This window comes from Anoplopoma fimbria, chromosome 20 (genome assembly GCF_027596085.1).
Source record: "Anoplopoma fimbria isolate UVic2021 breed Golden Eagle Sablefish chromosome 20, Afim_UVic_2022, whole genome shotgun sequence".
NCBI classification, from domain to species: domain Eukaryota; kingdom Metazoa; phylum Chordata; class Actinopteri; order Perciformes; family Anoplopomatidae; genus Anoplopoma; species Anoplopoma fimbria.
The window spans coordinates 7146866-7168547 of record NC_072468.1 but is presented as its reverse complement, the minus strand read 5'-3'; the positions used below and the strand labels follow the sequence as shown (position 1 = coordinate 7168547).

At 45.7% G+C, this 21682-nt stretch overlaps 1 protein-coding gene across 1 annotated transcript in view; it reads right to left on the bottom strand.

The window, feature by feature from the left end:
• Positions 1 to 5659: 5659 nt before the first annotated feature.
• LOC129109936 (teashirt homolog 1-like) overlaps positions 5660 to 21682 on the bottom strand; it is a 35039-nt gene continuing 19016 nt past the window's right edge. The window contains exon 2 of the mRNA XM_054622085.1: positions 5660 to 10488. Coding sequence (XP_054478060.1) covers positions 6953 to 10488 — 3536 coding nt within the window. The 3' untranslated portion in view covers positions 5660 to 6952. The remainder of the gene's footprint in view (positions 10489 to 21682) is intronic.

Below are 21682 nucleotides of genomic sequence, written 5' to 3'. Positions count from 1 at the left end.
ATTTGGAGGTACACAACTCTAAACCAAATGCCAGCGGCCAGTATCAGCTCTGTATATCGGTCTAACCCTTTTACATACACAACATGACATGGAAGACCTTTTTAAAACAATTTACCGGTCTCCCCTTCCTCCCTCCCCTCAAAGCCCCCCTCCCCCTCAAATCTCTACCTTCTCTCCCCGCTCAAGATGGTGCATTTTTTATTTATGCCCTCTTTTTTTTTTTTTTTTTTTTGTTTTTAGTCTTTGTATGCAAATCCTGTCTGACTTGTCTGAATTATGTGTGTCTGTCCGGGAGCCTCTGTGATTCGGAGTGACTGAGGATTGCACACACGGTGATTGCATCCACTGGGCCTACTCTGAGCCTTGCATAAGTAATTGAGATGTCAGTATGTGTTCTCATATTCCCACAACAAAACTGTAGGAAAACATGCACTGTTGAAGGTCATTTGAATAATTCCTTAATGGAAGGGAGGCCTTGTTTTTCGGGATGCATGAAAAAGCAAATGTCAATGATCAAAATCAAGCAGCATCATATCTCATGGAGGCAGCACTGATTCCTGGAGCACTTCACCCTCTATCTATCTCCTTCTCTTCCTCTCTGAAAGGAGAGATAAGGGATAAGTGTCTTTGTGCATATCAAACACAACACAAGCCACTATTTCTCAAGGGTCTTTTTGAAACACAAATTGGTTTTGATACATTTTCTGTGTTGACCTCTTTGATTTGAAATTGGAAATGACGGGCAATGGTAGTTCTCATATTCAGAAAACCACTGGGAGGTCAATGACTGAATCATACACACAGGATAATGGGATATAACTCATTAATCTTTCATATGTGGATTATCATTGTAGCTATAGACACACGTCCCCAGGTGATCAGGCATATAGAGATAGATTAGCTGTTATACAGAGATAAAGAGGTGCACAAAGGAAAACATGTTACAGATATATTTGAAGTAGTCATCATGTTGGAATCTGGAACATTTTATGAAATGGTTTACTATATGTCCAAATACAAGTCAAATATATGGAGAAAAAAGGAAACAAACCCGACCAAAAATAGAAAAAGAAATACAGTGCAGTGTAAATAGAGAATGGATAGGTATCGCATCTTGTTTTGCAGAACCACATCCCTCATCCACCAAGATGGAGGACACATTTCATCCCCTGTATTCTTTGTGTTTTGTCCGGTCCTGTGATGGATGAAGGGCCTGGCGACGCACCTGCAGTTCTCATCCACCACCGCATCATAACTAAAGGCTTGGCAGACTGAGATGATCTCCTGCATCCGTTAGCCTGCTGTTGTCAAACAACATCATTCTCCAAAGACAACTCTGTCACATCAACCCTCCCACCACAAAATAAACCCACCTTTGATGAAAGACTGCCGCGTGTCTATCAAAGAAATACAAATACACTGCCACTGACACCAGCTGGAGAGCTGCACTCTCAGTTACAGTGGCACTGTAGTGCCTCAAGAACGTAGACAAAAGAAGACAAATTAGTAAATATATGTTAAGTTATGTTATGTTGAGTTTTTTGTTAATAAAATGCTGACTGTAATGGACCTCATCAGATTACCTTTATAGCTAATGCAGTGCACCTAAATAGGATGATACAAGAAAAAAAAAAAGTAAAAGTACAAAAATGTCATTCATTCTTAAATGTATTTAAATAAATCGAGCTATGGACACATCAGCACCTGATACTTTTTCTAGAATCAACAGTAGAATAAAACATCCCCAAAGCAGACCCCATGGACATGTAAACATATAAACTCCAACGCAGCCACTAACACACATGTTACAGCAAAGTAGTACTTTTACACACCGCGAGGCGCGGACACGCAACCACGTTGCTAGGCAACAACGTGGTTGTTGACGTTCTCGTCTCGAGAGTTCAGCAGTGTGTCGTTGTAAATGACTCACCTGTCCAGGCGGCGTCCTGCAGGCCCCCCACAGGCTGCTCCACATTCAACTTCTTTAGCTCCTCGTTCACTGTCAAAGCACAGTATAACCAGTCCTCTCGGTGTCTCTGTCCCAGTACAACCAGTCCACACTGCCTCTCTGGTCCCAAGGCGCTCCTCAGATTCAAAACGTTTTGAGCATCAGTGATAAACAGCAGAAAGTCCTCAAACACCTCACTGAAGGTAGAAACTCCTCAATGAAGCTGAAGTCATTCAGCATGAACATGTTAGCATTTAGCATGTTAGCCAGACCCAGAGTACCCTACTGTACAGGTGAGGGACATCGTAGTTTGTCATTAGCATGCTCACAGGTTTAATAAAATGTATAATTAATTATGATGAATGCAACTTTTTTGTTAACCTCTACCGAGGTACAATAGTGCTAATAATAGCCACACCCCATTAGTGCTCCTCAATTTTAACTATACTGTAGGGGGCCGGGGCAGTGAACTTCCGGAGTGAAGCACTCTCCTCTCTGGAGCTCACACACCTGCAGCTCATTCTCTGCTGCAGCTGCTGATTGATACTTTCTTCTGTTCAGTTTATCAGGACTTTTTCATGTGACTTTTGTTTTACTCTGTTACGGATGTGACTTGAAATGTGATGAAGTAGCCTCCAACACTTGTGGCAATAGTTCCTAAGTAAAAGTTAAATTAACAAGTTTTTTTTAAATACTCATAAAGTTAAAAATATAAGGACACCGATTTTGCCAGTACTCTTACCAAAAATGGGTCTGCTTTTATGAGTAAATAAAAGGAAATTTCAATAGAATGAAAAAAAAAATGTAGTGTTGTAAACACCCCTATTTAGTGTGCATGATTAACTTGTTTTAAAATGAAAATAAAGTTGCGACACTAACAGAACCTTCTGGTGCGATACAGAACTTTTATGGAAAGTAGGATTGTCACAGATCCGGCACATTTTACAGCATGGAGCTAGCTGACTCAAGTCGACAAACTGACTTAAATCAACATAAAAATAGACTGAGTCAGGTGTCTTGTGCACAACGTGAATACTGATCACTACATCCTGAATGCAATTTCCACAATGAGGTGTTTTATCAGGATCCAAACAGATTTCTCAGACTTTAGGTGATGATCCAGTTCAAAGGCTCACGATCGTTGTTGCTTTGTTTGTTGATTCTCTGTCAGACATTGTTTGTTTGGTCTGAGGTATTTTGGAAGGGTATTAAACCATACGTCGGCGTTTTGAGCAAAGTTGAAGGTTTTACAGACGGCAGACACACGGCGGGATCCTCAGCAGGCGCCTTTTTGTCTTTGTTTTCGGGGCTGACAATGATCTTCATGCCGCTATACAAACCAGCAACAAGGGCCGTGAACATAAGCCTAACAAAAGACTTGTCAGGAAACCACAGGTGTGCGTGTGTGTTTCCGCTGAGCGTACATACATTGGAGGTAATGACACAGCTTGGAGCTTTAGAGATGAACTTCTGAGGAAACATCAGAGGCGCTGGGACCAACATGCCCTCCCTATTTAACCTCACTTCTCTGTGATCTCCTAGCCGTAGAGGGACAGACTCTCTATCATCGTCTCTAACAGATGACACAAACATATACAGCATACTTGGTGCAATGAACTGAAAAGAGTACACATTCCCATGCAAACGCCAACACATCCCTGTTCTATCTCTTCAGAGGCAGACGCGAGTTATGCAGGTTAATACTCCCCGTGTTCCCACCAGCCCAGGTAATTTTGTTATTCCGTTTGTGCCCTCCGTCTACACCCACCCCTGTCTGCTGTACATAATGGTCCCAGCCCTGAGAGGAAGCAGGCATTTACTTATACAAAACCTTGAGGAAATCCCTACCAATCCTCAGGGCTCACGTTCAGCAGCGCCCAAAACACAAAGGCTATGCAAATTGGCCCAGCCCGCGTTTATCTACCCTCGGTTTCCGTTTGCACCACGGGAACCAGCAATTGTGCCGTGCGTGGCGATTATCGCATGTAATTTACATAGAATACGCACAGGAAACAGTGCGCTGATCTCTTACAAAGCAGGCAAGAGTCTCTATCGGCTCAGCAGCTATCTGACGGTACAGCAAAATTACAGGTTTAGCTGTGGGGTATTAAACCTACAAGGTGTTTTTTTATTTTCTGGTGTGCAGGGAACACTATCTCCTCCAAATGTTGCTTGTTTATCTGCCTTGTTTGTTTTATAACCCAACTCCAGCAGCCCCTTCCCGAGGAAGCCGCATCTTCAGCCGGGCTAATCTGCCCTCTGCCTGTGTTTCCTTTGTCACTGAATCCGTGTATCAACACAGCGAGGTGCAGCCAGATCGAGGAGGTGCGTAATTGCACAAAGACACTCATGCTAATATAGCTGGGGAGCGCGAGTGTGTGTGACTGACTCAGCCGACACGAGACATGTTGTGAGTGTGAGGAATGGAAGTCATAACACTGCAGCATGGCGTCATCCATACAAAGGCTGGCACTGTAAGTACTCTATCAGGATCTAGAGACATGAGGGTGAGATGAGAGATCAAATTCCTAATGCAGACGCTTCACCTGCAGGGCTGCCTGAGGAAGAAAACCCCACAACTCGCTGGGGGTCATCTAGAGGTCATTGTACACAAGGAATCACTTTCAGCTCTCACTGAAGCTAAATGTTAAGGCCGTGGTTTACATTGAACGAGGTGTAAGAAAATACAGCAGCACACAAAGCAGAGAGCCAGAAGAGAGTGGAGGACTTGAATTGAGGTGATGCAGAAGCTGCTTGATAAATCAAAAAAGGTGCAGACATCTTCTGACATGCTCTGCAAGCAGCTATGCAAACATTCATTTTTAGATGAGAACAGAGTAAATGAAGTGGAGAGGCGATGGTTTTCTGCACTTAACTACATTTTTTTTACTGACCTTTATACAATCACACGCTGGCAGTGGTAACCAAAAAGGTTCAGCCGTTAAGTGCTAATGAAAAAGTGACACTTTATCCTTCAATGTTGTTTGATCTTAACAAATCTGCTAAAATGTGGCATTTACTGTACAAAGGTGCATTGGATTCTGGCTCTGATGAATGATGCATGTCATGCAGACCCACCAATTGACAATTTGTGTCTGATAGAGAAAAGGGGGTAAAGGACACTTCTTGCTCATGGATCAAATGAACAGTTGTGTTAATTATCGGTTGCTTCAGTGTGGCCAGTCAGGAGGCTATATCAGGCAGCACAGACACCCATCTAATTTTGTTCCAAGCAGACAGGCAAAAGTACACTGCCGTCATTATTTTTAACACTGATTCTTTCAGAGGGCCCTCCGAAGGCCAGTCACAAGCCTAGCATGAGTTCCTTGCAGTACAATAGCCACCCTTACAGACTTATCATCCCCGTCATCGTAATCATTATATTAATCAACAGCAGTATGACGTGGCTCAGTCATCAGTTACAAGTATGACACCAGTGACTTTTCCTTTTTCTCTTAAAATGTTGTACACATAGAAGTTGACCTGCTGTAGAACACAAACAGTGAGACGAGGGCCTTTTGGATCTCACCTCTAGAATGCATCAGTATAACCCACCCAAAAAAAGAAATCCTATTACACTGGGTTAGGCTTTGATATGGGTATGATCGCTTTAATCTGCCGCCAAGCAAATGCTACAGAGTTAAAATAATACATGTTGAGTCTGGTGCACCATCGTGACAAATGAACACACAACCACAAATAGACGACTGTTAACAACTGCTTTGGGGTTTATTTTACAATTGAGAAAGAAATGAAACAAACTAATCGGTGCTAAAAAGTTTTTTTTTTTTTTACAATATTGTCGATAAAACATTGAAATGTATAGTCATTGTGCATCGCTTATTTATTTTCCACACCATTTCATGCATCAAATTGGATGCAAGTATAATTAAAATCATTTCTGTAAACCAAGCCAAAGAAGCTAAATTTGTATTTTCTTTAAAAAAAGGACATTTTGTAGCTCTACAGCATATATCTATATACACCATCTGTTTTTATTTTTTATCATTTTTGTATATAAAATGACAATATAAAAGTTAGAGAATGCACACACCTTAAGATACAAAGAATGTTGAGCCGTTTCAAATGGTAGGATATGTCTTATGGAGTACTGACATTTCACTGGTAATCATTTACATGTAACGGACTGTTCTCTTTACAGTTGAATAAAGCGACACAATTTAGAAAGAGAATGTTGTAACAAACCATACAACTGGAAAATTGCTATAAGGTGATACTTCACAACAAGGAAAAGTTTTTTGAGCAAACTTGCATACTGACGGCCATTCATTTTCACTGATTGACTCGTAACCAGAAGCAGCATTTCAGTTTTTCCAAATGTTCACGTGATCTTTTTTCTAATACACTGACAGATTTATGAGCAGGCCATTCATCATCAGAAATGTTGCAGTGACAGGAACCCAAAAAAAAGGAGAAGGGGGAAATGATGGTCCTTGATCTTTTAAAATCTGAAGGATTTTGACGAATGCAAGATATTTCAAAACATGTTCTCTTTACAAATTCAGATTTCAACTGTCTAAGGTGCTACTTCAGTCTTTCAGGGTATTCTTTCATTCTTTTGGTGTATACATTTAATTTTCACCTTCTTCATATCAAGTATTTTACAGTTTTTCTCTTCCACTAATTCTTTTTCCACTCACCACTTTTACCATTGAAGCAGTAGTTGTATTTTTGCCATGAAAAGATTAAAAACTTGTGTTTAACCTTGATTCACTAAAATACATGCACAGATCAGACAAATAGCATATAAATATATTACAAAATAAGTGTAAAAAAAAGCTTGGCAGAACAAAAACAAATCAACATGAAAAGACATGGTCCAGTCAGGCAGTTATCACAACAAAAAAAATAATAATAAGACCGTTTTTTTTCTGGCGGCTCAGTTCGGCCCAGTGCAGTAACTGTGAACAATGTCATTTTAGTGCAATGAAATTCTAGTCAGTTCCACAGCTGTCAGTCTCTACTCTCAGCTCGAGACCCCGCTTAAACCTTCTCCATCTTGTCTAGCTTCTCCAGTTTCTCCAAAGCAGTGACATACACCAGGTGGTCCTCTGGAGACTTGCCGTGGGTCTTGCTGAGGTGCAGTTTGACTGCGTGTTTGCTGACGAATGTCCGATTGCAAAGTCTGCACTGGTACACGGAGCTCGTGTCGTCCTCTGCCGTGGTCAAGCCTGACAGGGGGCTGCCGAATGTCATTTTGTCTGTGATCACCTTTGAGGCAGCCTGCTGCTCCCGAAGGTGCTCAGTTGACAGTTTGGACAGGTCCTTCAAGCTGAAGCCCAGGTGAGACTCCAGGTGGCCGATGTAGGAGGAGGGAGTCCTGAACTGGGAGGCACAGTCGCCACAGAGGAACACGGGCTGGCACGAGTCCATGTTCTTGAGAAACTTGGTGCCCCCAGTCCGTCTCAGCTGGTACTTGACATTAGCCAGCCAGTGGGATATGGTGGTCATGGAGAGGCCTGTGAATTTACAGATGTGGACCCTTTCCTGGGGGCCCAGGTCAGTCATGGCGAAGCGGCCCTCTGAGGTCTCCCTCAGGCTGGAAGCAAACTGTGCCTGCAGGATGAGGAGATGCTGGGGATTCCAGTTGGATTGCCTCCCTTTCCTCTTCTGCACTGGGGAGAGGTCGTCTAGGGCGTCCTCAAATGCACTGCCGTCGGCATCCGACTTCTCTGAGATTGAGGAGGGGGTTGAGGATTTGGGCGTCAGTCTCCCAGTGAGGTTCTTCACCATATCAGAAATGTCCATCAGAGCATTCTCTCTTAGAGGAGAAGAGACCGAGTCAGGGAGGGAAATGAGGGGTTTGTTACCATTGACACTGTTGTTGGTCAATAGCACACTGCTGCTGTTGTTATTGTTATTGTTGCTATTAACGCTGGCCTTACTTTTACTAAGGTCTATGGGCTGGTCACTGTTGTCATACAATGGATAGTGGTTGACGGGCTCAGCCGGCTTGCCCTGAGGAGTTGGGTTGAAAGCTGGCTTATCCATCATGCTGTTGCTGATTTTGTAAAGCATAGATAGTGGGTCTGCAGCTGGGCTTACTGGTTTGGAGGCCTTACCCAGGTGTGTGTTCATGATTGACTGGAGTGCACTGAGAGGGTTGATGAAAGGACTTTCCGGTGAGTGATCGGTGATAATGCCAAGACTGTTCCCATTAGTCACTGGGGATTGGCACGCCTCGGAGCCGTTCTTTGAATGGTGGTTGTGGCCATCTACTAGGCTCTCTTTGGGCTCCTTCTTGCAGATGAGCTCTGAATCTACACTGGCCGGGCTGCTACTTCTCATACCAGATGGTCTACCTACAGAAAGGTCATTTGGAGACGCTAAATGTTCTCGCTGCTCTCTCAGTGCAGGAGAGGGGGATTTTACTAGCGATGGGGGCCGGCATCGTTCCAGGCTCACCATCTTCTCCTCCTTTTCTTTCTTCACGGTGGCAGCTTTCCCTGTCACTTTCTCCACAAGCTCCTCCATGGCAGTGACATTGCTCCTGAGTCGGGTAGGGGAGGAAGGGCTCCGAGGCGAGTGGAGGACTGAGCTGGGGTCAGTCACCAGGCCTCGTAGCCCACTGTTAAACATTGGCTGCATCTGGAGACTCTGGACCATTGGGGGCAGAACGGTAGCAGAGCTCTTCATGGCACCCTGCAGCTGGTATGCTGCATGAATGCTGGGGTAGCCACCCCATGTGGGCGTGCCTGTCTGGGCCTTGCTAATGGCACTGGATACTGTGTTCTCAAGGGATTTGAGAATATCTAAACCCCCCTTTGGGGCCTCCTCCAGATCTTCTTCTCTAAGGTACTTATATGATGTTGCGTTTGTCTCAGATTTCTCACCTGAGTCATCTCTCTCCTCCTTGATTTTTCTCTCTACTGGCTCAACGCCTTCGACTTTTTCATCTTCACCTCCTTCCCTCTTCTCCTCTGAGCCAGAGGAGAGGGCAGGTGACACTGGCTGGGACTTAACAACACTTGGAACGGGGAGTCTGGTGGTGGTCGGTGGCAGTGGGATTGACTGGATCTTTTCTTCGACCACTGGATCAAAAACCAGCTGTTTGCCTTTCTTGGATGCAGAATTTGTAACCTTCAAAAAGTGACCAGTAACCATCATGTGGGCAGTCAGCTGTTGCAATGTATCATGAGAGCTCCCACACTCCATGCATTTGAGGATCTGGGCTTTACGAGCTTCAAACTGCCATGTGTAGCTGGCACCATTCTGGTAGCCATAGCGGTTGTTTGGCGTAACGTAGGGGTTCGCTGCAGATTTTGCATCTTTGCCAACCTCCCCAAGAGATACATTACCACCACCACTACCAGCATGGAAAGAGTCTGGGGAGCATGGGGAGACTATGGCATCATGCATTGCTCGTTTTTTAGCAGAACTCTGCACCAGTTTAGTGGCCAAGGCTGGCACTGGTTCTTTGAGAGGCACTTTCTGGTAATGCTTGGTCTTGATCATATGAACGCTGAGATCTTGCAGAGACTCGAATGAGTGACCACAGTACATGCACTTCAGCACCTTCTGGGCATCCTCTTTCCCCTCCATCTCCATCAGGGAGCGCTTACGCGGTTTGGACCAGCGCTTTCCCTGATCCTCCTCTTTGTCCTTGTTGTCATCTCGATAGTGGCCCGTCTCGTTCATGTGGACTGTTAAACCCACCAGCGTGTCATAGGCAGCGCTACAGTCTTTGCAGCGAAACTTGCTTGCACCAGTGAAAACAGAACCATACAGCTTGTTGTTCTGCCGGTAAAGCTGCACTGTGCTGAAGAGGCTGGGCTCTGGTAAGAGGTGGTAGGGGTTCTGCTGAAAAGTTTTGGCGAGTGCTGCCTGGTGCCAGTCATAGGCTACACCACCACCATTACTAGCCCCACCACTGCTGCTCCCACTACAGCTAGTTGCACTGTGGCTGCTAACAAAGCTAGCTGCTGTGCCATTAGTGTTGCCACTTGCGCTGCCTGTGTGGTTGACAGTGGTGCTGGAGCTCCTGCCGTTATGGTGACTGCTGGCCATGTTGACCCCGCTGCTCTTGTTTATGGTCGTAGTTATGGAGACAGGAGCAGTAGAGGCGGGCTCTGGAGTGGTATGGGCACTGTTGACACTGCCAGCTGCAGCAGGCTTAGATTTCATGATGTCCATAGTGATGCTGGACCAAGAGGCATCGGAGATGAGGTTTGCATAGACGGCTTTCATCTGTGCCAGGCTATCCTGGAGAGAGAGGCCGTTGTTGGGACGGAAGGGCAAAGCTGTGCCTTCCCTCTCCTGCGCGTCCTTTGAGGAGGTGCTCTTGAAGTCCGTCAGCCGGTCGCTGGCATCACTGAGCGGAGACCCGTATCCAGCGTCAGGGTTGGTGCCATTGCTGAGCGGAGAGTCTCTGTAACTAGGTGGCTGGCCTCCGTCAACATCTTCCTCTTCCTCGTTGCACAGAAACTCAGTGTCCTGGCCGTCTAATGAGAGGCCGTCATCCTGCAGGTGCTCTTCTTCATCGTGATCGCCTGCCTTGAGCTCATCTTCGGGCATGTACGCTGGAGGGAAGGAGAGCAAGAGATAGAAGACAAAAAGGGGGAGAAGAGAAGAGGAAGAAAAGAGGTCAGCTCTGTGAAATTAAAGATTTACAACACACCAACAGGACCGCTGTCAAAATAACATGGAATGAATACTCAATGATGGGAAATGTAGGCTTTTACTCTCATCCAATGTGTATGCATGCATGAATTTGTGTGTATTTCACACACATGTGGCTCTGAAAGCCAGTGGTGAAAAAAGCCTCCAAGGGAAAAATAAATCACTGAGCTTCTGACAGTTGTCCTTTTCCTTCCCAACTCCCTATTCCTCCACACATGCCTCATGTTCCCCAGGAAATGACTGGCTGTTTGGCCTTGTTAGCCAGCTGCATGCTTGCATGTTCAACTCCCCCTTTCTCTTTCTTTCTCTCTTCGCCAAGCTTTATTGCCCTTCACTCATCCAGTCAGTGAAGTTCCGCTCCTCACATGTTCAGGTTATGCAACTGATCGGGGAGGAAAAGAAACAAAACCTTAATTTGGAGATATTGTATCTTTTCCCAACCCACTCTGATGCGCTGAAGGTCATTTTTATTTGAGCTAATAAGCAGGAACTGGCATAACAATGGTTCTTGGATTGAGAATGCCACACTGATTGTTTCAGGAAGGAGTCTGGGGCATTAGAAAATACTACTATTGTTCTGGGATCCAAAATGGCATGGGCAATGCTTGACAAAAAGACATTAAAAGAGGAGAGTGAAAGGGAATTAAACGAGGCTGGACTGAAGCAGGTTAACAATAAAATGAATAAAGGCAAAAGAGATAGAAAGCTAGACCATGTGTGTGAGTGTGTGCATGTGTGTTTGCATGCTAGCGAAGAAACAGCAAGCATCAGTAAGTAGGAGAGACAGGGGTTCAGGGGAGGAAAAGTAAATGAAAGGTAGATGAGGGGGGAAAAGAAAAAGTGAGCAGGAGGTGGTGGGTTTGGTGGGCGGGGAGAGTGGGTGTGAGAGAAAAGGGAGAAAGAAGAGAGAGAGCGAGTGAGAGAGAGGGGGTGAGGGAGGCAGGGAGACAGGAAAGACGGCCCCCTAGCTTCTTCCTTTATCTCCTTCCTGCATGGTGAGATGTGTGTCCTAGATGCCAGTATCAGTCTCTCCTGATGAAACAGATGTGCTGTCAGCTTCAAACGGCACGCTAACCTGTCATATCATAATCTAAGTGGACATAATACCTGATATATATACACTGGCAACATTTACTGCTGCCTGAGAGGAGACGGGTGGAGGAGGTGGGGGAGGTGAGCAGCTGCACCGTCGACTGTGACTGCGTGATGATGTGCATGCGTGTGCGTGTGAGTGCCTTGGTAAGTGCCTGTTTGCCAATGCGTGTTTGCCCGCATGCTCACCCCTCCATGCCGCTGTGTGCAGTTTACGCACTCGGCAGCTCATACATGTTTGCTTGTACAGTGCAAACCTGAACCCACCGACCATAATATTGCCTATAAGTCTGAGTTCGCTGTGTGCTACTGATACACCCCTCTCCAAATGAGCAACATACTCCCCTAACGCCTGACAGGATTTCAGTGAAATGAGAGCACTACAGGAGAACCTGGCTGCGCTTCAATCCCACTGACAGACTGAGACCGAGACAGTTTCTAAAACTCCTGAAAATCCCTAACACAGCAGATTAGCATTACGTGCTGTACTCTCTACAACACATCTGCAGAGTGTCTTCTGTTACAGTGCCTTCCCCCCTCGCTAACCCTCTTCAGGAACACTAGGCTATCATTATATATCAGCCATTTAATATACAAAACACCCTGCACACGGCTATCCATTCTTCACAAACCCACATGAACAGTGCAAACATACAGTAGGAATTACCTATGTGAGTCAGTCGCAACGGCTGCAGCAAAAAAAAATAGCTAAACCCCATTAGCTGGCAGTGCTTAACACATACACTCACACACACTCACACACACACACACACACACACACACACACACACACACACACACACACACACACACACACACACACACACACACACACACACACACACACACACACACACACACACAGCAGGAATGAGAAGCAGCAGATCAGAAATATCACTGGGTGAGTGACAAAACACAGACTGCAGCAGGGAGGGGCTTTCGAACAATGAGCAGGTCGCCAGGGAACCCTTTGACGATCCCTGTCAATCAATGCCTGTCCTGCCATGTTGTCATGGAAACAACAAAGAGGGAGATATCAAACGCACACAGACAAAAGACTGGCAGACACAGACATCTGTAAAAATCACAGGCGGCAAGTGGACGGTTTCGCAAAACATAAATGTACAATATTAGGGATGAAACGTGGCTAACGTTGGTCTGGAATAAATTATCTCCCCATCTCTTTTGAGAGGCTGCATCCATTCTGACAGGATGCTTAAATCTGAAGCGTGGGGAAGGAGAAATATTTAGAGCTACATATAAACTCTATCTGTTCAATCACTGCAACTTGAAGATGTGTGATTCTGACTGGCGTCCAGATTAAGCTCCGTCTCTCGCCCTGGATGCGCATATGCGGAGCAACACCAGCAAGCAAGGGGCGGGCTTGGGAAGGGGCAGGGCTGGCGTGCCGTCCCTGGCGGTTTGGTTCGCCGAGTGGGTGATGGCTGTGAGCAGGGCCATCTGCACGGGCGCCAAAGCGCCTGTCACTTTTGCTCGGGGACGTGCCGCCATCAAGGAGACAGGCGGCAGCGTGGCCAGGATAGCACTGCAGACTCACTGTCAGAAGCAGCAGCGATCAAGCACCGCCACCAGCCACGCCAGATCACCAACAACACGCACCAAGGAAGCAGGAATGAGCATCCGACCGGGTGTATCGCTGACCTCCTCATACCTACACATATGGTTAATACACTGTTAACAAAACGAGGATCTAGAATATGTTAGGTACCAAAAAGGGTTTGCAGTAGCCCCTTTTGGATGTAATGCTGATAATGCACAAATGGACTGACACACACACACATTATGGTGCTGCAAAGGAGGTGGTATCAAAGGTTTTCATGTAGGCTTACAAAAATACTTTGGGTTACAGACCTTTATTTGAAGAGAGATGAGAGCTCAAGTGTGTGTTTTGTTCTCATCTCTCAATGAGAGAGTTCCTAAACGACTACCACAACTAAAGCACCCTTGGTTCTGATTTGTACCTTACATATAAAGATCAAAGGATGCTACATGTCATTACAGATTTTGCATTTGCAATCTGTGATCAGGTTTGTGCATTTAACAAACAAAAACAAAATTAGTTCTCCGAGACCCGACCAGAGCAAAATGTGTGCTGAGTCCTATTATGTGGAACAGAAGACACTTTGATATGATGTTTTTCTGATGAGAAGACTGTGGTGAACGCCCTGTATCCTGCCTCAACACAACACTGGGCCTCGCAATGGGACAACATTATCGACATAAGCACAGATCATCTCTCAAACATTCTGCCTCACACGCGGCCTGACTTTGTGTATGACTTGATTTTTCTAAACGATACCAAATGAAATACAACCAGCGGACACGTCAGTATTTTGGCAAGGAGCAAAACAGAACATATCACTCCTTTTCAAAACTTTGCTGTCTTTCCCCGCCCTACACATTTTTTTTTTTTTGTCTTCTCCCTTTGCTTTGCTGAGAGTCTGCTGGTTGTTAAATCAATAAAACTCTCTGTCAGGCTTGCGGAGCTTCACCATTTGGCCCATGTCAAAGTCAAACAAACCAGATAAGAAAGGCAGGGAGGCGATGAAACGAGAGAGAGGAAAAAGAAGGGGATGAGACCAGTCAGCCTCCCCTAACCACCACCACCACCACCACCTCCACCGCCACCAGCCCCATTCCTCCAACACCCCTCCTTCTATTTATTTACACACATTTCTTTATTTATTTGATGTGAGTTTGGGAAGAGGGGGCAATCACGGCAGTCATTTGCGGCACTAATGTCCAATCACGGGCCCCTTCACTCATGTGATTTAGGCAGTGTAGGAGTGGGTTCGCAGCAGAGAATGGTGGGGGGCGGTAGGTGGTGGGTGAGGTGTAGGGGGGGGGGGCAGAGGCCGTTTAGGCCGGCCCCTAATAGGAAACTGGCAGTCTTATTCCTTCCCCAGATTCTGTTTGTCACCCCGCTCTCCATTACGTGCCTCTCAACCCTGATGGCTTTGGACAGGAGCTGATCAAAAAGCCATCGCTTGACCTACACGCCGTGGCAGAACGAGACTTGCGCCCTGCACAGGGAGAGTGGGAGAGAGGGAGATGAGATAGACGAGGAGGGGGAGAAGGAGGGGTGTATGTCAGTGTATGCGCGGAGAGGAGAGAGAGAGGAGGGAGGGAGGGAGGGAGGAATGAGGAGGGAGGAGGGGGTGATAGCTCTCGGACCGGGACAAGAGGGCTGTAAATAAAATGACATTATTATTTCCTCTGTCCCGTCATGTAGAAAAGCCAATTATGGTAATGCTGCTGCCGGCGTGTCAGAGGGAATGCTGGGATGTGCTTCCCGTGAAGCGGCTAACATGAGAGCAATGCCCTGATCAGGAACACAGGCCTCAGTTTGACAAGAGACTATACAGATAGGGGGAGGAAGAGAGAGAGAGGGAGAGAGAGGGAGAAACAAGAGAGAGAAAGAGATATGAAGCCAATAACAAAGCCGCATCTGGGCCTTGTTTGCTTAACGCATAGTTATTAAGCTATCAGCAGGAGAAAATATTTTTTTTGAAAAATGTACCCATAAGACCTGACAAAATGAAGTTTGTGGATCCACGGTCTGAAGTGTGTTCTCACCATTTACTTGATATTACCCTGATAATATTTCATTCTCACTGCTACAGTCACACATTTAAAACATTTCAGTTGCACTGAGTTTGTGGTTTATTTCGAAAAAAAAACAAAAAAACAAGCAACAAAGCAAACGCGAGAGGAGGCGTGCCATACAGAATCTTATTAAGTGCAGCTCCGTGATGTGAAAATGATTGAAAAGCCCTAACTCAAGAAAAGCTATCAACCCGAAAAGTTCAGGAGTTCATGAATTATACTCTGTCACACCTCGAAATTTGACGAGATGAATTATGCAAAGACGACGGTGAGAGCGCCGGATATTGAGGGTGAAGGCGATCATTTACTTTAGAAGCTAATTCGTTCTCATCTCATCTCAGGCTTCTCCAGGTATCCCGTTCCTAAAAAACCCTCTGACGCTTGATAGGGGGGCTCTCCTTAAAATAATCGCTCAGATACCTTTCTCCTTTCACTCCCCCCTTCATCGCCCCCCTCCTTATCTTCTTCTCCCACCCTCCTCCTCCTCCTCCTCCTCCTCTCTCCAGCCTTGCTCACATGCCCGCATGGGCCCCTCCCAAGCGGAATAATGGGAGCATATGGCCTAGGCAGCACCTACACGGCCTTAAATAACTGCTGCAGCATTCCAGCTCGCTGTACCAATTTATCTCCCCCCCCCCTCCTCTCCACCCCCATTTCAAAACACTTCTGGCCTGAGTTGAGCTCAGCAAGACAGCAGCGGATGGGACACGTTGTTCTTCAGACACAAAGCTACATAATGAACTGACGTAGAGAGCGGAGTGAATGGGAATAAGTGCTGCGTGAACGGGATTAGTGGTGAAATTCGGTATTATTGATATTCATTGAGTCAACCAGCAGCCTTGCCGGTGATCGTTTGCACCGGGGGCTCCATGCATACACTCCCAGTCATTTTGAGTTACAGTTGCCCAGTAGCATTATGTAAAGTCACAGCGCTGCTCTGTTAGAGAGCAGTTTGTTAGTGTGTTTTGCTTCGCAAGCTGGATGGCAATCTCACTTTGCCTGCAAGTCTGTGGTCCACATCTCGACAACTAGTCTCTCAAAGTCTTCCTGGACTTTGAGAGACCGTTCTGCTACATAAAGGGGTTCATGTTCAACGTCTTCATCAGCTGTTGCCGTTTGATCACCATTTCGGGGAAGATATCGATCAGTTACTTTCTCACATTACAAGGCGCTTTGAATAAAAGCATCAGCTAAAAATGTGCACACTACAGATTGATGTGGGGCATTATTGTTCTGTTAAATATGGTGGGGGTCAGAGGTCAGGCAGGTAGCCAGTGTTAAGCTGATACAGGTCATGCTCTCATGTAAACATATCAATACAGCCCACAGACATCCTTCTATCTGACCTCCAGAGAATGATGTATGGATTGATGGGAGGCCAGTGTGCAAGTATTTGTGCATATGTTTGTGTACAGGCAGGTGTAAGATCCAAGAGGCATGTGGGCAGGTTTGAGTGTGTGTGTGTGTGCGTGTGTGTGTGTGTGTGTGTGTGTGTGTGTGTGTGTGTGTGTGTGGGTAAGTGAGAGAGAGTGAGTGTGAAAGGTGCTGCTGTTTTATTTATAGAGCGAGCGCTATTTATACCCAACTCAAAGATCAGTTCAGAGAAGCAGCTTGTGGGCCACAGCCAAGATCATTCTCCATTACTGTGCATGCACAAAACCCAAATCTCTCACACACACACACACACGCACACACACACACAACACACACACACACACACACACACAATCACTAAAGCTGGTGGCTGCAAGCACAATCGTCTCCGCTTTTTACACATGCATGCAGTAACAACACAGGGAGACGATTACAGTATATCCAGCCAAGTGTTAGTTGTTTAAGGGGTGGGTGGGTGGGTGAGGGGGGGGGGTTGAGCCCACACTGACTGACTGAGTGTTCTTCATGGAGTACAGCAGGCTTTAACATGCTGGCGGATCAATACAGTGAACCAGCGCCAATCGATTGCAATTCATCTGGCTTTTTTTTTTTTTTTTTTTTTTTTTTTTAAATTTCATTCTCACCCACTCACACTGCGCACCGAGCTGCTGCTGCTGCTGCTGTCCTGCGAGGCAATACATAAATAAACATACACACGCATGTGCATACACATGAACACACGAACCCGTGAACACACCTGTGAGTGGCTGGAGCGATTGCACCCTCCATGAAAACGGGGGGTTCAATAAACCCGTATGGAATTTATTTATTTTTATTGAGCATATCAGCCCATCCTGGTCTTCTCTGCATAACAAGGCCTGTATAATTAAACCATAAATTTCAGTGCGCTCCTTTAATTACCACAGACAATGTCAGGAGGCAGCAGAGTAAACAAATGGCTTTGAAGTGAGCAAGAAAAAAAAAAATGCTTCGACACAGTTATGGAGAAGCTGTTCATTTTGGTGGGGATGTTGTTGCACTTGAAAAGGATGAAATGTTCAAAAGAGTGTACGTGTATGGGGAGTACAGTATGAGTTTTTTTCCCCCTCCTGTCTTTTCTAAGAATGCTTTTGAGGGATGCAGGTTTGCTGTAGAGTGAATGGAGGAATAATCAGTGCGAGTACATCGCTGCCAGCATGACAACGTGCAAATATGTATATTTGGATGAGCATGAAATGCCTGCAACAACTTATAAAGTACGTTAGGAAGTGTGTGTTTGCATGTGTGTTTAAGACTTTGTTTTTCCCCGTCATACAGGAGGTGCGTTTGTTTTTTATGTAATTTAGTGGGAGCCGGGGGTTCTTGTCCCTCTTGACCATGACTGGAGACATTTGTGTCCTAAACAGTGTATATGCACTTGTGTGTGTGCGTGTATTGTGTGTGTGTGTGTGTGTGTGTGTGTGTGTGTGTGTGTGTGTGTGTGTGTGTGTGTGTGTGTGTGTGTACGCTTTAGGTCAATGTCAACACACAGACCTGCTTCCCAGCAGCTTAGCTAATTACACAAGAGCCCCGAAGGCCACTTAGAACAGGTTAGCTAATTAACAAACAGGCTGATTGCAGATTAATTGAGAGGTGTTCCTAATCTTCACCCCTAAACGCAATGACAAATGCTAACTGGCGCTAATTAGGCCGGTATGGAGAGCCGAGAGTGGAGGTTGTATTTACAGTTACCGTCGCTCATATGGACGTGTGGCTTATATCCAGCTGCCTTTTACAGATCTGCCAAGCAAACAAAACTCCAGTAAAACTACTCGGATGCAAAAATGTGAACGGAGCCGTTTCATCAGCAGCCCTTTTTAGGCTGCTCCCAATCTAAACAGTCTAGGTGTGTATTTTTAAATGTATTTTGAATGAGTGTGTGAATTAGCTCTTTGGTGTTAATATATAATATATATTTTGTTTATTATCAGTTTTGGTAGTGAAAACAGTGAATTATTTAATTTTTTGCTTGTAACTTTAACTATTTAAGCTATCATATTTGTTTACTTTTACTTTAGTTTGCACTTCTTCTAATATCAACATAATAATTATCATGATTGCTTATATACTGTAATTACTATTATAGTGTTCTCTCAGTTGGGGCTCTTTATAAAATCACATCGAACATTTCAATCTTCCCTTGTAAGCTCCAATCTCTGTGTTACCTGTGATGATATTGACCTGCACTTTCTTTGAAAAACGCCCCATTATATGTTCACTGAATGCAGTGTTAAGACTATAATGTTTGCAGTTGACCTTTCAATGTGTGTGTGTGTGTGTGTGTGTGTGTGTGTCTGTCTGTGTGTGTGTGTGTGTGCAGGATTTGGGTGCAATAAGGTCTGCTCCGACATGAATGGCGTGCGTAGATCATGAAACCTAAAACGTCTGCGACACAATGGGTCATGCTGGATTACAATGGCAAAATAAGGAGAAATGGGCCCCTCAGCAGGGATCTCAACCAGCACCCATCTGTGTGACGCTGACCTGCCAATAAAAAAAAATATTCCCCGTCCCCCTTCCCACCACACATACACACACTCAATCTTGCAATTTTCACAGCCACTAAAACTACTCCCAAAGGCCCGACTTCTTCCAACTTCCATCTGCCTGGATACATTTATCATACAGCTCCTCTGTCTATCACACACACACACACACACACACACACACACACACACACACACACACACACACACACACACACACACACACACACACACACACACACACACACACACACACACACACACACACACACACACACACACACACACACACACACACACACACACACACACACACACACACCTGTGCCTTTTAGGCTGCCCCCCCCCTTCTCTTCCCCCCACAAACACACACACTCTCAAATTACACCTGGCCCTTTTCAACCTCTGACCCCGCCCTCACCCGAATCTCCCTCCCTCCTATAATCCCTCTCTCCATCAGTCGACTCCTTCGCTTACTTCTGTCTCCTACACCACCTGCGCTTTTAAATCCCCACATCAGGAAGGACCGCTTTACCTGAACACACACACACACACACACACACACACACACACACACACACACACACACACACACACACACACACACACACACACATTGCCTGTAAATATGCACACACACACACACACACACACACACACACACACACACACACACACACACACACACACACACACACACACACACACACACACACACACATGCAAGCCCCTCACCCAAATCCCAGGAAACACACACAAACATGCACAAGTATGTACACACACACACACACACACACACACACACACATGCACAGTCCCTGACGAGACAACAGCCAGCAGCAGCTGCTTCCATCTCCTAGCAACGGCCAGCCTGATAGATGACCCAACGATGGATAATTACCGTAAATCACCACAGCTCACACACTAAAGGAGAGAGAGGGGTGAGAGAGCTTGAGGAAGTCTGAGAAGAAAGAGGGCGAGAGACGGAGAGCGGGGCTGAAAGGGATCAGAAATAGAGGGTCGGGACTGATCATGTGTGCACTAATGCACCTTGATGAGAATAAATTCAGCTGCCTTTTAAAGTGCGCACACACACTATTAGAAATGCAGACACAACACACGTATGCACAATTCATACACTCACAAAATAAACATGTGTATATCTGTATTGACAATCATAAAAGTGCACGTCTGCGTAAATACAAAATGTGCGTGTACAGGCGTACACACACACACACACGTTGTCGCTGTAATCTGAAACCACAGGCCCCGCCTCCCTACAGAGGCGCTCGTCTGTCACAGATTCACCTCTTTTACAGAGTGGCGCCAATCAAAGGCCAAGCGGGGCTGGAGGGTTGGTCCAAACGCTGCTTTGTAGAGCGGTACACTGAAAAATATGAACGCAAAACTGATGCCTGACAACATATTATTGATTTTTGGTCAGTGATATATATGATGATGTTAAACAGGCTGCACCTGAAAGTCCCACTGAATATGACTGCTTTTATGGTAGTGAAAAGATGCCATTATTTAAATTGATTCCTAATAACTTGTCGATAATCTTTGACGATGATTAAAACATATTTGCCTGTCATGCCCGACTGACATGCAGTCTGCATTCCATGTATTCTAAATTTAGCAGATGTGATAAACTACCTCCAGAAGTTTTAACATAATTGCACTCCGGACAAAGTTTACTCCAAATCATCAACAGATCTTCAATATGCACACGCAGCTGCTCCATTTACTTCCCCTTCATTTTCTGCTCTCCCAGACATGCAATCTGTCCCTCTCTTTCCCTTCTTTCTTTCCTCACTCGCTCCCCTCCCTCGCTCCCCTCCCTCCCTGTGCGAGTCCTGGCTGCTGCAGACATTTGATCTGGCTGCCTTGTGATAGATTGACAGGTAATGAGGAGGTTGAAGGGGCGTTGGAGACAGGAGCAGGTGTTCAGCACAGTCTTTTTGGCCAGCGCTAAGCTGCCATGTCCTTCACTGCTGCACCGCACCACTCCGCTTCCTCCCTCTCTCACTCCTTCTTTCCCCCTTTCTTTCCTTCCTTCCTTCTCCCCCCCCCCCCCCCACCTCCTTTCTCTTCCTGAGAGAAGAGGACTATGCAATCCATCACGCAGTGACACGGTCGGACATAGACTGTCTTTATATGGGGAAAAACGCATGGGCTGTGGAAATAAATAGAGAAACGAACATCGCGTCCCGTGCTGGCAGCAGCAAACTAGGCCTCGGACTGATCAGTCAAACTGTGTCGAGGAGAGGATGAGACTGATTTGGAGCATCCTGTGTAGAGGAGACCGATATGGGTTTTTTCAGACGCTCATACTGGTACCGACATAACTTCATTCAAGCTAAAAATATGTCATTATGATGTGTATCCCTTCAAAATGTACTCTTGTCAGGTTAGGAAAGCCTCTGAAACAGCATTTCAATCATCGTACAATTTTCGGAAAGCCAAACTAATGATA